The 16708-nt window shown below is 39.7% G+C and overlaps 1 protein-coding gene and 1 long non-coding RNA gene across 10 annotated transcripts in view; one reads left to right on the top strand and one right to left on the bottom strand.

Moving 5' to 3' along the window:
- The window catches only part of LOC144371722 (uncharacterized), a 34217-nt gene extending 29646 nt beyond the window's left edge, over positions 1 to 4571 (bottom strand). The window contains exon 1 of the long non-coding RNA XR_013431789.1: positions 4465 to 4571. This is a non-coding gene — a long non-coding RNA (uncharacterized LOC144371722). The remainder of the gene's footprint in view (positions 1 to 4464) is intronic.
- A 221-nt stretch (positions 4572 to 4792) lies between these two features.
- Positions 4793 to 16708, top strand: part of Taf1 (TATA-box binding protein associated factor 1) — an 82296-nt gene continuing 70380 nt past the window's right edge. For 3 of the 9 annotated variants that reach the window (XM_078034688.1, XM_078034690.1, XM_078034691.1), the window contains exons 1-11: positions 4793 to 5010; positions 5906 to 6020; positions 6156 to 6272; positions 11016 to 11135; positions 12147 to 12388; positions 12794 to 13012; positions 13437 to 13655; positions 13986 to 14193; positions 15654 to 15830; positions 16311 to 16438; positions 16536 to 16643. In XM_078034688.1, the coding sequence (XP_077890814.1) occupies positions 4831 to 5010; positions 5906 to 6020; positions 6156 to 6272; positions 11016 to 11135; positions 12147 to 12388; positions 12794 to 13012; positions 13437 to 13655; positions 13986 to 14193; positions 15654 to 15830; positions 16311 to 16438; positions 16536 to 16643 (1833 nt within the window). In that variant the 5' untranslated portion in view covers positions 4793 to 4830. Of the gene's footprint in view, positions 5011 to 5905; positions 6021 to 6155; positions 6273 to 11015; positions 11136 to 12146; positions 12389 to 12793; positions 13013 to 13436; positions 13656 to 13985; positions 14194 to 15653; positions 15831 to 16310; positions 16439 to 16535; positions 16644 to 16708 lie in introns of those variants that run through there. The other 6 variants (XM_013365042.4, XM_005339944.5, XM_078034686.1 and 3 more) reach the window with 5 other exon arrangements.

Genomic DNA, 16708 nt, shown 5'->3' on the forward strand with positions numbered 1-16708 from the left:
TCCACACTGCTTTCCAAAGTGGTTACATGAATTTGCAGTCCCACCAGCAATGTATGAGTGTACATTTTTCCCCACATCCTTGTACATATGATTTTAATTGTTGGGTAGAAAAAGTAGGAGTGAAATTTCTGGGTCATGTGTTACATGAATGAAAAACCATTTTCTCATTGGTGCTGGGGACTGAACCCAGGGCCTTGAACAGTCTAAGCTCACACTACCAGTAAGCTACACCCCCAAACCTAAAACCATGTTTTGAGTCAAGATTGGAGCCTTTAACACTAATATATTTGAAGTCCTCTTTCACATCCAATAAGCCTCCATCTATCTCTCATTGAATCTGCTTTACTTCAGGCACAAGCATTTAAGAAGCAATATAGTATATTAAATAACTAATGAAAGGTATATTAAAAACATTTCAGGGGCTGAGGTTGTGGCTCAGTGGTAGAGCACACGTGAGGCACTAGGTTCAAACCTCAGCGCCACATAAAAATGAAATAAAGATATTGTGTCCACCTATAACTAAAAAATAAATATTTTAAAAAAATATTTCAGTGGCTGGGGGGTGTAGCTCAGTGGTAATGTGCTTGCCTAGCATGCATTGAAGCCTTGGGTTTGCTTCCTAGTACCATCAAAAAGGTCAATTCTAGGGGATGGGGTTGTGGCTCAGTGGTAGAGCACTCACCTAGCACATGCAGGGTGCTGGGTTCGATCCTCAGCACCACATAAAAATAAAATAAAAATATTGTGTTGAGCTACAAATAAATAAATTTTTTAAAAAGGATCAATTCTACTGTTTTTTTTTTTTTTGGCAGTACAGGGGATCAAATGCAGAGCCACTTTACCACTGAGATACATCTCCAGCCATTTTTTAAAAAGAAATTAAAATTACTAAGTTACTCAGGTTAGCTTCAAATTTTTGATTCTCCTGCCTCAGTTGCTTGAGTTTTTGGAATTCTAGATGTGTGCCACTGTGCCTGGTCTAACTACTGTTAGAACATTGTTCCCATGAAGTATCCATTAAAAATATGAGGAAAAGGCCTGCTGCAGTAGTGCATGCCTATAATCCCAGAGGATGGGGAAGCTGAAGCAGGAGAATCACAAGTTCAAAGCCAGTCTCAGCACTCTATTAGCAAGGTACTTAGAAACTCAACGAGATCCTGTCTATACACACACACACACACACACATATGCTGTGGATGTTGCTCAGTGGTTAAGCACCCCTGGGTTTAATCCACAGAACCAAATATATATATGGAAAAGCTCTATGATATGGTACAGTAAGATTTCCAGTTTATATTATTAAGTGAAAAAAGGCAAGGTGAAAAGAGTATACACACAGCATGCTACCTTTTCTGTTAAGGAAAAGAGGGGAAAATAAGAATATAGACAGATATACATGTGCTTATTTATTTTGTACCAGGAATTGAACCTAGGGGTCCTTAACCACTAAGCCACATCCTCAGCCCTTTTTGAGACAGTCTCCCTAAATTTCTAGAGCCTCACTATGTTGCTGAGGCTGGCTTTAAACTTGCAATCCTCTTGCCTCAGCTCCCAAGCTCAGCAGTTCTTATAGGTGAGAACTACCACTCCTAGCCATGTGCTTATTTTTGAAAAACAAACTATAGGACATATCAGAAACTATAGGAAATGGTTATTTATAATGGATGGGAATGGGATAGAGGTTACAGGCAAGGGAGCAAGACTTCTGTGGGATTGGCTTTTTATTTTTTGGTATTTAGGATTTAACCCATGGGCACTCTACCACTAAGTCACATCCCCAACCCTTTTAAAATTTATTTTTAAATCTTAAGATAGTCTTGCTAAGTTGCCAAGGTGGCCTCACACTAGTGATCCTCCTGCCTCAGTCTTCCACATTGCTGGGTTTACTAGTATGCACCACCATGCCTGCATGGGAATAGCTTTTTATGTAGATTTGACTTTCTCTATATAAAATTAACTAAACTGAAAATAAACACTCTATAAGATATGCTTGCAAAATGGAACACAGTTCTTTGTATATACTTAATGGGTTATGTTTTAAGGACAAAAAAACTGCAAAGAACTCCTGAACATTTTTTAGGTTTAATTGTTGGAGTGCTAATGGTTTGTAATTTTTTTTTTTGGTACCAGGAATTGAACTCAGAGGCACTCGATCACTGAGCCACATCCCCAGCCCTATGATGTATTTTATTTAGAGACAGGGTCTCATTGAATTGCTTAGCACCTCACTTTTGTTGAGGCTGGCTTTGAACTCATGATCCTCCTGCCTCAGCCTCCAGAGCCACTGGGATTACAGGTGTGTGCCACCACGCCTGTTCCCTGGTTTGTAATTTTGACCAGTAAATATATTGGTGTTGGGAACCAATGTTTACATGGTAAGAGAAACAAGATACACATACAAAGTGGGTAAAGGTGAGGAAAAACCTGTGGTGTTGGAACTATTACTCATTATTTTTTTATTTTGGCTCTTTCTACTGAAAAGGTCGATAAGCAATGACACTCCAAATTTTGATTTCTAAACACCATTCTCCAGTAAAAAGCATGATGGCACATGTCTATAATTCCAGTAGCTCTGGAGGCTGACAGGAGGATCATGAATTCTACATAAAATACAAAATAGGGCTGAGGATGTGGCTCAGTAATTGAGTGCCTGAGTTCAATCCCTGGTACCAAAAACAAACAAACAAACAAAAAACAAAAGCAACTAGGGCTCCTTTGAGAAATGGCTATTAGCTCCAGGTCAGAGAATATACAGAGAAAACATGATACATATTGTGTCATGAAGGAAGAAAAGTGTTCAAAGACTAATGATCATGTAAAAAGGACTGAAGTGTTTCCCACTGGACAAATTTGTGACAACTGGAGCATCAAAACAATGATAGTACTATGTTATAAAGCATCAGAGAAATATACAGTCAGGCACGATGGTGCATGCCTGTAATCCCAGTGGCTTGAGAGGCTGAGACAGGAGGATCCTGAGTTCAAAGCCAGCCCCAGCAATTTATTGAGGCCCTAAGCAACTCAGTGAGACCCAGCTCTAAATAAAATACAAAAAAAGAGCTGGGGATGGGGATGCAGATCAGTAGTTAAGTGCCCCTGAGTCCAATCCCCAGTACTTAAAGAAAAATACAGCCAGGTGCAGTGGTGCAGCCCTGTAATCTGTTACTCAGGGGGCTAAGGCAGGAGGATCTCAAATTCGAGGCCAGCCTCAGCAACTTGGCAAGGCCCTAAGCAACTTAGCAAGACCTTGTCTCAAAATAAAAAAGAAAAAGACTAGAGGGGCTGGGGTTGTGGCCCAGTGGTGGAGTTCTCGCCTAGCATTCGTGGGGCACTGTGTTCAATCCTTAGTACCACATAAAAATAAAATAAAGATATTGTGTCCACCTAAAACTAAAAAAAAAAAAAAAAAAAAAAAAAAAAAAGACGACTAGAAATAGCAGGGCATGATGGTGCACTTTTGTAATCTCAGCTGCTCAGGAGGCTGAGGCATGAGGATTTAGAGTTCAAAGCCAGCGTCAGCAAGGGTGAGGCCCTAAGCAACTCAGTGAGACCATGTCTCTAAATAAAATACAAAATAGGGCTGGGGATGTGGCTCAGTGGTGGAGTGCCCCTGAGTTCAATTCCCAGTACCCTTCCCCCCCCCCCAAAGAAGGACTGGAAATGTAGCTCAGTGATAAAGTGCCTTTGTGTTCAATCCCTAGTACCAAAAAATAAATAAGGAAAAATAAAAGAAAGGAGGTAATACTTTGTTTACTGAATAAGTTCAGTTAATAAATGTAGAAAGAACTTAATTTGAAAAATCACTTATTTGCGCTCTCCCAATAAAATTGATTCAGGCAATTAAAATCATTGGGTAAAACAGCATTTGGAACTAAATAGTCACAGGATCTCAAAATGTCACCCATAGATTACTTTTTCATTACAGAAGGGGGGAAGTATGCCTTTTACCATGGAGAGATCTGTCAGTCACCACTTTATGTAAATGATCAAATTTATTATCACCAATATTGGGACAACATTGTGCCTTCTTATGGCATGTACAATATTTAAATGTAATCAAATTGAAGAAACAATCACCTTCAGGACATGTAATGTTTTCAAGAAAATTGCTTGGATTATTCCCAAATCCAGCCTCATGAAAAACAAAGAAAAAACCCAAGGGCTGTGCTTGCGTGACCACGGAGTTACATCCCCCAACCCAATAACCCACTTTCAAATGATTCAGGGGAAAAACGTTGTCAATCTAGGTGAAGAGCCAGTTAATTTTAATAATCTTTCACATTTCCGAAAGTAAGACGTTGTGGGGAAAATCTATTACTATGGGGAAATGTAAATTCAAAACAAGTAATTTGCACCGATTCCTCTGCGACAGCTGGGGGCTGCCTGAACAATTCACTGCAAATTTCACTTTGGAAAGGAGCAGTAAAATCGCAGGCAGCACCAAACAAACGAACCGATCCCTACCCTTACTTCCCAGTATCGTAACGTGGAGACCGGCAGTTTCCAGGACACAGGCCACGTGACTCCACAATCCCTTCTGAATGGAGAAAGATGCTTTGCCCTTTTCCGGTGCAAAGTGAACGCACGCGCGTACCTGAGGGGGCGGGACCGAACAGTTTCTTTGACCAACCGCTTTCCACCTGCCCAACCTCGTGATCTCGCATGGTCCAATCAAAAACGGCTAGTAAAGTAGTAACACCGATCTATTTCCCTGTAGGACAGCCGGTCTTTCCGGTTGCTTTTTCCCTTGTTCAACTTCCGGTAGGGGCATGTAGGGTCAAGGAGCCCTGTTAGTCACTTCTGTGCGACTGATGTTTTTATTTCCGGTCCATGGGACCAGGCTTGGATTTGCTGCTGTCCGCAGTCGCTGCCGGCAGTACTGCCGCCATCATGTCCGATACGGACAGCGATGAAGATTCTGCTGGAGGCGGCCCATTTTCTTTAACCGGTTTCCTTTTCGGCAACATCAATGGAGCTGGGCAGCTGGAGGGGGAAAACGTCTTGGACGATGTGAGGGGGTGGGCGTGGGGATAGGGCTGTGGGTGGTGTGGCTAAGGAGAGTAGAAAGAGCAAGCAGAGTAGAGGCTGCTTAGGAAATGAGAATAGAAGACGTTATTAACGAAAGCGAATAGTACTGTATCTTAATAGATTTTATTAAATAGTAGTGTAGAGCGAGAGGGTGCAGTTATGGGCAAGGTTGGGGAGAAAAGAGGGAAAACAGGAGACAAGTAAGAAGGTCTGTGGTGCGGGGTGGGTGGCTTTGGAGATTACGTTTTACTTGACCAAACAATTGGTGAACCTAGTGAAGTTGCTTCCAAACCTTTAAAATTAGAACCTTGGAAAATCTTGAAACTACATTTTTGACATCGCTGACTTGGATGGCTCTAGAGCCAGCAACAGTCCTTGAGTTCTAGCCCTAGGCAGCAGAAAAGTGAATGTTAGCGAGGGGAAGAGGGCTGACCTCTTCTGGTCCCAGTGTGTTCAAAGACATTCATGACATTGTTATCACTGTCCAAGTGAAACTAGCTGCTTTGACTTCCCTTTAATTTATTTTCAAGGAATAAAGCTGTTGACCAGTGTTCCCCTTCCCCTACAACACTCCCGCACTAAAGAGTATAAAAGATCAGTTCTAATCCGGATGACCTCAGTGCTTTGGCCTTTATTTGGAGAACTGCTGTTCTTGGTGGTGGTTCTTTGAATAGTCCTGTTACCTTAAAGTGTGGCCATGAAATTGGACATGGTACTTTATTTAATAAAGATCTGATAAATGTAGAGTTTAGTGGATTTACTATACAGTTCTTGAATTTAGCAAGCACACTGCAGAATCATTTTTCATGTGGATATATGGTGGTTATGAACCAGGGAGTCTGGGACACTTTTGATTCTGGTGCTGTCCCTTTTTCAGGAGTGTAAGAAGCACCTGGCAGGCTTGGGAGCTTTGGGTCTGGGCAGCCTGATCACTGAACTCACTGCAAATGAAGAATTGACTGGGACTGACGGTGCCTTGGTAAATGATGAAGGTGAAGTCTGGGTTATGGGGAGGAAGGTGGGGGAGGAGGCTAGCCACTTACGGCACATGTACTTTTAAAGGGAACTATTTGAAGGAGTGAGAATTCCTTGGCTATTTCTTCAGATTTCCCGCTTTTTATTTATAGGTTGGATTAGGAGTACAGAAGATGCTGTGGACTATTCAGACATCAATGAGGTAGCAGAAGATGAAAGCCGAAGATATCAGCAGACAATGGGGAGCTTGCAGCCCCTTTGCCACTCAGGTGATTCTTTGGTGTCTTGAATATAGAATTCCTTTGCATTTTTATGTATGTAGTCTGGGCTTTTCTTTCTTTCTTTCTTTTTTTTTTTTTTTTGGAACTGGGGATTAAACCCAAGGGCGCTGTAAACTGAACTATATCCCTAGACTTTTATTTTTATTTTCTTTATTTGAGATAGGGTTTTGCTAAGTTGCAGAGGCTGACCTTGAACTTGGGATCCTCCTGCCTAAGCCTTCTGAGTCGCTGAGATCACAGGAGTATACCACCATGTCTGGCTTGGGCTTTGGTTTCTCTGCCTGCGTTCTTTATTTTGGGGAGGGGAGTACCAGGGATTGAACTCAGGGACACTTGATCACCGAGCCACATCTCCAGCCCTATTTTGTATTTTATTTAGAGACAGGGTCTCACTGAGTTGCTTAGTGCTTCGCTTGTCTGCCTCCTGTCATTGTTCGTTCTCCATGTGTTTGCTCTTCTTCCTTTGTCAGTTCCAAGTAGCTGCTATCCTTTTTTGTGTGTTTTCAGACAGTTTTGCCATATTCAAGCTTCTATTCCTCATATTGTTAAGTCTGAAATTCTCAATTAATGATAAGGATGATAATGCTTTATTTCTTGATCTCTGAATTTGAGTACTAACAGGGTTCATAGCACTGTTTTCAGATGCTTTTCAAAGTTGGAGTCTATGAGCTGGGTGTGGTGGTGCATGTCTGTAATCCCAGCAGCTTGGGAGGCTGAGACAGGAGGATCCTGAGTTCAAAGCCAGCCACAGCAAAAAGTGAGGCACTAAGCAACTCAGTGAGACCTTCTCTCTAAATAAAATACAAAAAAGGGCTGGGAATGTGACTCAGTGGTAAACTGCCCCTGAATTCAATCCCAAGTAAAAATAAAGTTGGCATCTGTGAAACAAGCTCAGTCTTTGTCCTCAAAGAATTGATGGTACAAAAAGGATTAAGTATACAGTTTCATATACAAATGAGCATTTGTAATTTCTGGCTCAAATTGCTCATTACCAGTATGCTTTCTTACAATATTAGATTTTTTTCCTCATTGTATGGTGCTGCATTGTAGAATCAGAATTTCAAGATTGGTCCCACCTGTAGCCACAGTGAATTTGAAAGGCTTAGGCAGGAGGATCAAAGATTTGAAGCCAGCCTGAACAGCTTGGTTTTATTTATATAAAACATAAATAAAAAGAATTGGGATATAGCTCAGTGGTAGAGTACCCATGAGTTCAATCCCCAGTCCTACCAAAAAAAAAAAAAATTGAGCTGGAAGATGACTTAGTGATTATCGATTCTTAGCATCCTAATGGATGAAGACAACTTGAAGAGAATTTTAGTAAAATGTGAAACTATCAGAAGTTCTGCAGTTAGCTAGTGGCATATCCTAAAATTTAAGAATTCAGTTCATTAGATACTGAGTACCTGTTTCATGCTATAAACATTGATAGGCAACATGATGCAAAGGTAATAAAATCCATTTTTTTAAAAATCTTTTGGAGCTCTGTTTCGAGATCCTGAATTTAAAGTGGTTGATCATAGTTTATTCTTGTAGTGCCCTATGCTATCTCACTGCTTAAAACTTTTATGTGAAATTGTTTTTTATTGTCCACCTCTTCAAATTAGATTTTGTGCTCTTGAGAAATGCAGATAAAACCTTTTTTTTTGAGAGAGAGAGAGAGAGAGAGAGAAAATGTGTTTTAATATTTATTTTTTAGTTTTCAGCAGACACAACTTCTTTGTATGTGGTGCTGAGGGTTGAACCCGGGCCGCACGCATGCCAGGCGAGCGCACTACTGCTTGAGCCACATCCCCAGCCCCTGATAAAACCTTTATAAATGCTTGAGCTTAGTGGGGTTGGGGCTGTGGCTCAGCGGTAGAGCACTTGCCTAGCATGTGTGAGGTCCTGGGTTCGATCCTCAGCACCACATAAAAATAAATAAAATAAAGGTATTAAAAAAAATACTTGAGCTTAGTTTTTTTTGAGGGCCTGTGAATGGATTTGGATATTACTTATAAAAAGGGAATTAATGGCATACAAACATAAGAAGTAACCCATGAAAATTATTAGTTGTACACTGTGCCTTCAGGGATACTGTTATTTTTGGGGCCAATGGAATAAACAAATATAAAACAATTTTCATAGTATATAAAACAAGCCCACCATAAGCTCATGTTTGTGTATAGTGTTACATTTACTTGTTTTTTCTACAGGGAATTGAACCCAGGGGTGCTTTACCACTGAGCTACATCCCTGGATCTTTTTTATTTTGAGACAGGGTCTTGCTAAATTGCTGAGGGCCTCACTAAGTTGCTGAGGCTAGCCTTGAACTTGGAATCCTTCTGCTTCAGCCTCCTGAGTTGCTGAGATTCAGGTGTGCATCACTATGCCCAGCTAGAGTGTTGTGTTTAGTTTTGGTGGAATACCACAATTACTGTCAAATTGCATACCTATTATTTTTGAGCACCTTGGCTTAGGCTAAAGGGGAAGTGGCAGCAGCTCTGATTTTTCAGGTTCAATTTTCTTGTCTTTACTAGGGATGGTAAGTTAGTAATATGGGGAAATTGGTCAGCAGGTTTTCTTAAAAGTAATGGAAAACTTCTGAGTAGCAAAAAACAAATATAGAACAATTTTTTAGCACCTTTATACATTACTTGCAATTTGATACCGTAAAGAATTGTAAATCAACATAGACTGTTAAGTGAGAAGTAGGTGGTATAATGAAAAAGAAATGGACTTGAGTTCAGAATGTCATAGGTTCAAATTACAACTCATATTCAGTGTGACTGTGGGCAAGTTATGTGGTCTCTGAGGCTTGGCTTTCTCATTTGTAATAATCTCTTGATTTTCTTGTTGGTGATAATGTTGATCTCATTAAATGCCTTGTGAGGGCTCGGGGGTATAGCTCAGGTTGGTAGAGTGCTTGCTTTGTGTGCACGAGGCTCTGGGTTCAATCCCCAGCATCAAAAAAAAAAAAAAAAGCCTTGGGAGCCAGCTCCTCTAATGCCAGCAGCTCAGGAGGTTGAGGCAGGAGGAGGATCACGAGTTCAAAACCAGCCTTGGTAAAAGTGAGGCACTAAGCAACTCCATGATACCCTATCTCTACATAAAATTAAAAAAACAGGGCTGGAAATCTGGCTTAGTGGTTGAGTGCCCCTGAGTTCAGTCCCCAATAGCCCCCCCCCCAAATATGCCTTATGAGAATTTTGATTTGAAAGTGCCTACATAGTATAGTACTGTGGTAGATGCTCTATGTTAAGTAGCCTTTCTTCCTATGTGATATTTTAGAGAAGTATTATTTGTTGCTCTGGAGTTTTGATTAAAGAGCAAAAGTGACTGACTAACTTGGAGACTGTTCTCACAGGCTAGATGTAAAGTTTTCTTTTTTCTTTTTTTTTTAATGAGAGAATGAGAGAGAGAATTTTTACATTTATTTTTTAGTATTTGGCGGACACAACATTTTTGTTTGTATGTGGTGCTGAGGATCGAACCCGGGCCGCACGGATGCCAGGCGAGCGCGCTACCGCTTGAGCCACATCCCCAGCCCTAGATGTAAAGTTTTCAGTGTCTGGAATAGGGTGACAGTTGTGGAAGATGATAGCCAGGGTCAAACTTGAGCTATACTGATACTGCATCAGTATGACTTAATACAGAATATGAGATACAGAGTATGAAATACAGTATAATTCCTATTTTGTATCATTATTAAGAAGATTATATATAAAATAGCTAAAAATTCCCAGCACATAATGGAAGCTTAATGAATGAAAATTGTAATTACTGCACTAATGATTGATTGGAGAAACATACAAAGCAGCTTGACAGACTGATCAAGGAGAAAGTCAACTAAAATCATAAGGTAGGAGAATGAGGATGGATGTGGCATTGATAGTAACAGAAGGGGATATCTGAGTAGTAAAGTTTTATGGGCGGTAACAGATATGGTGGAATTACAGATGTGCTAAGTCAGGGCAAAATAATACAGATTTGGGTTTGGGACTGGTAAGGGCAATTATTGAGAAAAGGAATTTGGGATTATGCAGGAGAATAAAAGAGCATTCAGGACCAAGTATTAAGTGTTGCTGGTGGTTAGAGAGCAGTGAAAATAATAATAAACTGCAAAAAAAGACTGTCCAAGACTTGGGAGATGAGAATAAAATCTGATCTTACGAGAAACTGACAAGAAAAATTTTCATTTCAATTATGAGATTGAGCAGGGTGAAGATAAAACAGAAGTAAACAATATGATTAGGAAAAGGGGGATGGGGATATAGCTCAGTTGGTAGAAAGCCCTGGAGTTTAATCAGTAAAAGATTTCAAATAGCTTTTGAAGCTTTCTCATGTTCTGTATGAGGTAGTAAGCATTTGGCTAAAACCATGAAATAATATCTTTTTTGAAGGCAGAAGCTACATCTTCTGGGTTTTTTTTTTTTGGTACCTGTGATTGAAACCAGGGGCCCTCGACTACTGAGCCACATCCCCAGCCCTATTGTATTTTATTTAGAGACGGGGTCTCATTGAATTGCTTAGTGCCTCGCTGTTGCCAAGGCTCGCTTTGAACTCTTGTCTCAGCCTCACGAGTTGCTGGGATTATAGGTGTGTGCCAGTGCACCCGGTGTTCTGTGTATTCTTAAAGGCTATGTATAGTGCTTCTTATTGTGCTTTAAATTATCGAGTGGCAAGGAAGCTCAAGGCTATTGTCCAGCATTCTGGATGTTGAGGAGGTAACTACTTTCTTCTTTTTTTTAGATTATGATGAAGATGACTATGATGCTGATTGTGAAGACATTGATTGCAAGTTGATGCCTCCTCCACCTCCACCGCCAGGACCAGTGAAGAAAGATAAGGACCAGGATGCTATTACTGGTGGTAAGTAAAGACTGTCTGTTATTGTTCAAGGAACAAATTTACATTCATAAATCCAGGCTTTTGTTACCCATATGAGAGATTATTAAATTAAACTGCTAGGAAAGGATAACACTTCTAATAATGATTTATATAATCTCAGATTTTAGTATTAAAGAGAAACTTTACCTTTAAAACATTTAACAGTATTTTTGAACTGCAGTCAAGAAGTAGTAGTTTAGGTCAGTGATTCTCAAATCTGACTGCTTATCAGAATTATCTCAAGTCTTTAAAAATGACAGCTTACTCTCATTCTTAGAGTGTCTGATTGAGAGAATCTGGAGTAGAACCCAGGAATTTTCAAACGCTTTTCCCATAGGGGAAAAAAAGACTTCCCTAAGAATTTCTGATGCAACTAATTTGCATACTCACATTTAGAAACTACCTGTTCAAAAGAGACAATCTAGAATATAACAGTAATAACCTTGTCATGGGCTTGATTGGGAAGAACACCTTTGGTCTCCTGTATTTTGGTGATATGTTAACCCCAATTTTTTCCTGTTGGAGTTTCAAGCCATTTTTTTTTTAGTTTGGAGGCTGAATGTCACTGTTAACTTTGTGCGTAGATTTTATTTTATGCCAAACAATCTCATCATTATCCTGTGGGCTTAAAATTCTCCATTTTATGGATTACTGAACTGGACAGCATAGGACCTGACTGATATTATAAGTATTACATTATTTTGCTTTTCATTACATTGGGCACAATATTGGTCACTTATGGAAAGTAGTAAATGTAGTAATAGTGTTTGTTTTCTCTCGTCACAACCCTAGGGTACCAGGTACAAGGTGAGTTGGGCATGGTGGGAAGAAATGAGTTGGATAAGTTTTCTGGGTTGCAAACTAGTAATCTGGGTGCTTGGGACTCTATCCCCTGCCATTAAGCTATGCATTTAGCCTAGAGTGGGTATTGACTGAATTTGAGGAATTATGCTAACAGTTACATGCCAAAGGCGTTTTTCTTCCTTGTTGCAGTGTCTGAAGATGGAGAAGGCATCATCTTGCCCTCCATCATTGCCCCTTCCTCTTTGGCCTCAGAAAAAGTGGACTTCAGTAGTTCCTCTGACTCAGAATCTGAGATGGGACCTCAGGAAGCAACACAGGCAGAATCTGAGGATGGAAAGCTGACCTTACCATTGGCTGGGATTATGCAGCACGATGCCACCAAGTTGTTGCCGAGTGTCACAGAACTTTTTCCAGAGTTTCGGCCTGGAAAGGTACTTACTGTGGAGAGTGTCCATACTGCAAACCACTGACCTCTTCCAGATACTGAGTTCTGTTGTTCAGATGCTGAGTATAGAATGAATAGGACTTAAGGGTTTCCTTATTCAGTAACATAATTGTCTATATAAAAGCTGTTTATGCTATATTAGGTCTTTTTTTGAACTTGTGTATGTTTTTATAGGACATGTGTTCTTATTAGAAATTGTTCTATTATCTCAGAAGAACTAGTCCAAATTATTAAGAGAACATTACTTTTGTTATGTATTTTATAAATCTGAATGTAGCACTCCTCAATTTCTCTATAGTAGAATAGATCCCTTGAGAGTTTTCAAACAAAAAAGCTGCTATTTCCTATCTGACATTGAGTCTCTGACATAGTAATATGTCTTGTGTTCTAGGTGTTACGGTTCTTACGTCTTTTTGGACCAGGGAAGAATGTCCCATCAGTGTGGCGGAGTGCTCGGAGAAAGAGAAAAAAGAAGCATCGGGAGCTGATACAGGAAGAACAGATCCAGGAAGTGGAGTGTTCAGTAGAATCAGAAGTCAACCAGAAGTCTTTGTGGAACTATGACTATGCTCCACCACCACCTCCAGAGCAGTGTCTCTCTGATGATGAAGTAGGCAACACAAAGACCTGGGTTAAGGCCTATAAGGAGAAAAGATACAGTTCTCCCTAGCTTATGTCAAAATTGGAAATAACACCTCATCAGGCAGAGTTTTGTGCTAATTATCAGTGATTAATTATGAGTCAAGTATAGCAATTGTCCCTTTCTTGGTGTAATAGTATTTGATTTGGGTGGGAGTAGCAGTCGCAGGCAAGTATGGTGGGTGATATAGTGCTGAATAAGAAAGTTTGAATAAGAAGCAGAATGTGCCATAGTATACCTCCGTTTTTTACATTCTAATTCCAGGTAAAGATTCCTAGTCAAGAATCATCTTCTTGACTCCTCTAAGTTCTCCTTTTGATTGTTAGTTCCCTATAGACTTAGGATATCTGGGATAGGGAAATTCTCCCCTTTTGACTTCCTTGCTCTGTTACAGATTACAATGATGGCTCCTGTGGAGTCCAAGTTCTCCCAGTCAACTGGAGATATAGATAAAGTGACAGATACCAAACCAAGAGTGGCTGAGTGGCGTTATGGGCCTGCCCGACTGTGGTATGATATGCTAAGTGTCCCTGAAGATGGCAGTGGATTTGACTATGGCTTCAAATTGAGAAAGACTGAACATGAACCTGTGATAAAATGTGGAATGATGGAGGTAAGAAACACTGAAAAAAGGAATCTGTGCTTAGTACTCTTATCACCTTTTTTTTTTTCTAAGCTTTTTAGAAGGGGAGATATGTGGTAGGAAGTGTAGGTATTTAAGGCTTTTGCTTGGTTTGGTATGGTATATCATCCTGGTAATAGCCCTCATTCTAAGGATTCTGTTTGTGAAATAAGCTGTTCCAAACTAGGAGTGGGAGAGGAAAAATATATTCTGTTATAAGGTGGTTCTCTTAAGTACCACTTTTGATATGTCTTGTGTATCTCTGGTGTGGGATTTGGAATGGGAACTGACCAATCAAGGGCTTCTTTCCTACTTCTACAGGAATTTAAGAAACTTGAGGAAAGCAATGGCACTGATCTTCTGGCTGATGAAAACTTCCTGATGGTGACACAGCTGCATTGGGAGGATGATATCATCTGGGATGGGGAGGATGTCAAACACAAAGGGACAAAACCTCAGCGTGCAAGCCTGGCAGGCTGGCTTCCTTCCAGTATGACTAGGAATGCTATGGCTTACAATGTTCAGCAAGGTGTGCGTCTGTGATGGCTCTTTGTTTTGGGCCTGAACTCTGATTCTAGTCCAAATTATTTTTCTTTTTTTTTTTTTTTTTTTCTGGTAGTGCTGAGGATTGAACTCAGGGCTTTACACATGCTGGGCAAACACTCTACCATTGAGCCATGTCCCCAGCCCATTCTAGTTTCTTTTTTTTTTAATATTTATATTTTAGTTATAGGTGGACACAGTGTCTTTATTTTACTTTATGTGGTGCTGAGGCTCGAACCCAGAGCCTCACTTATGCTAGGTGGGTGCTCTACCTCTGAAGCCACAACCCCAGCCCCCATTCTGGTTTCTTATTAGAAAAATGTGACAGCCATTTTGAAGTTAACAAAGCTTTATACTATACTTTTGTTTCTAAAGCCCAAATTTTTTCAAATTTAGTTTTTTTTAAATTTCTTTATGTGGTGCTGAGTATCAGACCCAGTGGTTCATACATCCTAGCCAGTGCTCTACCACTGAGCCACAACCCCAGCCCCTAAAGCCCCTTTATCTTTGCAATCCTAGAATTTGCTTTTTATCTTAAATAGGTTTTTAAAAAGTATGCCATGCTTAATGTAGAGCACTTTGAAAATACAGTATAGTGTCAGAAAGAAAATCACCAGTAATCTATCCAGAGATTATCACGTTAAAATTTTGATGTGTTTTCCTTGACTTCTGTTTTGGTATATGTGTAGGCATATTTGAGCTCATTTCTGTATGTACGGTTTTATATATTGTACTTTTCTCAGCATATTTTCTATGTCATTTCATAGTTCTTTGTAAAAATGTTTAATGACATGGGAAATATTTTAAATGAAAAAAAAAAAAAGAAACGATATACCTGATAGCCCATTTATAAGAATGAAAGAAGCAGCAGGCTCTATAACCAGAAAGCTTACTAAAAGGAAATATACTAAAGGGTTCACTGTAATTATTTCTGATTTGTAAGATTACAGACAACTTCAATTTTCTTTGTACCTTTCTAAATTTCCTAAGTTTTTTTTTTTTTTTTTTTGTTTTTTTTTTTTTTTTGAGTACTGGGTTTTGAACCCATCCCCATCTCTTTTTTTGTATTTTATTTGGAGATGGAGTCTCACTGAGTTGCTTACCTCAGTTGTAAAGGCTGGCTTTGAACTCAATAGTCCTCTTGCCTCAGCCTCCTGAGCCCCTGGGATTCATAAGCATGCACCTGTGCCCAACTGTTAGCATGTTTTAACATATCTTTCATTACCATAATTTACTTTGCCAGTCCTTTATTAAACATTTGGGCTGACTATTAGAAACAATATTGTAATGAACATTTTGTCTGCAACAGTTTGTAGAAATTGAGATATATTGTATCAAATAGGCTCCTTTTTAGTAGCTACATTTGCTTTCTGTTTGCTTAGAATGATGATTGAAAGTGGCATAAAAGTTTTGTCTATTCCTGTTTTTTCTTCCTATTTTGACTAGGTTTTACAGCTACTCTGGATGATGACAAACCCTGGTATTCCATTTTCCCCATTGACAATGAGGATCTGGTGTATGGACGCTGGGAGGACAATATTATTTGGGATGCACAGGCCATGCCCCGGCTGTTGGAGCCTCCGGTTTTGACACTTGATCCCAATGATGAAAACCTCATTTTGGGTATGTTACTGGCAGAGGCCAGTGTACTTTCTCTATCTTTGATAGCTTTCTGCTAAAGTTAAGGGAGAAGAGGAAATCTGAAGGGTTGGAGAAGGTCAAAACTATAAATTTATAGGTAACAGTTTGAGAGAGCAGAGTTGTGGCTCTGTTTCTAGTTTGTGTGTATCGTTTAGGGAAAATTCATGTAGGAATGTGAGAAAGTAGCTCTTTTAAGAGGTCAGGCATTATTATTATGGGGATTGATATTGGCCAAATTATATTGTTATTTTGTGTGCATGTACAAATATATAACATCAAATCCCCGCCATTATGTACAACTACCATGCACCAATAAAAATATGGAGAAAAAAAGATGTCCTGCATATAGAGTGAATTGTGGACTAAAAATGGTCTGGGAACATCTTTAGGAACTTCAGATATGTCAGTAGATAATGTAAATCAGGGATAGCAATTCCAGAGTCATTTTTGTTTTATCCCCAGAGATTCCTGATGAGAAGGAGGAGGCTACTTCTAATTCTCCCTCTAAGGAGAGTAAGAAAGAATCATCTCTAAAGAAGAGTCGAATTCTCTTAGGGAAAACAGGAGTCATTAAGGAAGAACCACAGCAGGTCTGATAAGAGAAAAGGGACTTTGGGTTTAGAAGAACAAACAAAGGAAATGGAGAAGGGTAGTCTGACTAAGGTTTATTTTATGGTTTATCATTAGAACATGTCTCAGCCAGAAGTGAAAGATCCCTGGAATCTCTCCAATGATGAGTATTATTACCCCAAGCAACAGGGTCTTCGAGGTACTTTCGGAGGGAATATTATTCAGGTACAAATAAGCATCTTTTCTGTGGTGGAGGGGATCCCACAGCTTTGTTCTGATGAAGGATATGG

Source organism: Ictidomys tridecemlineatus, chromosome X (assembly GCF_052094955.1).
Source record: "Ictidomys tridecemlineatus isolate mIctTri1 chromosome X, mIctTri1.hap1, whole genome shotgun sequence".
NCBI classification, from domain to species: domain Eukaryota; kingdom Metazoa; phylum Chordata; class Mammalia; order Rodentia; family Sciuridae; genus Ictidomys; species Ictidomys tridecemlineatus.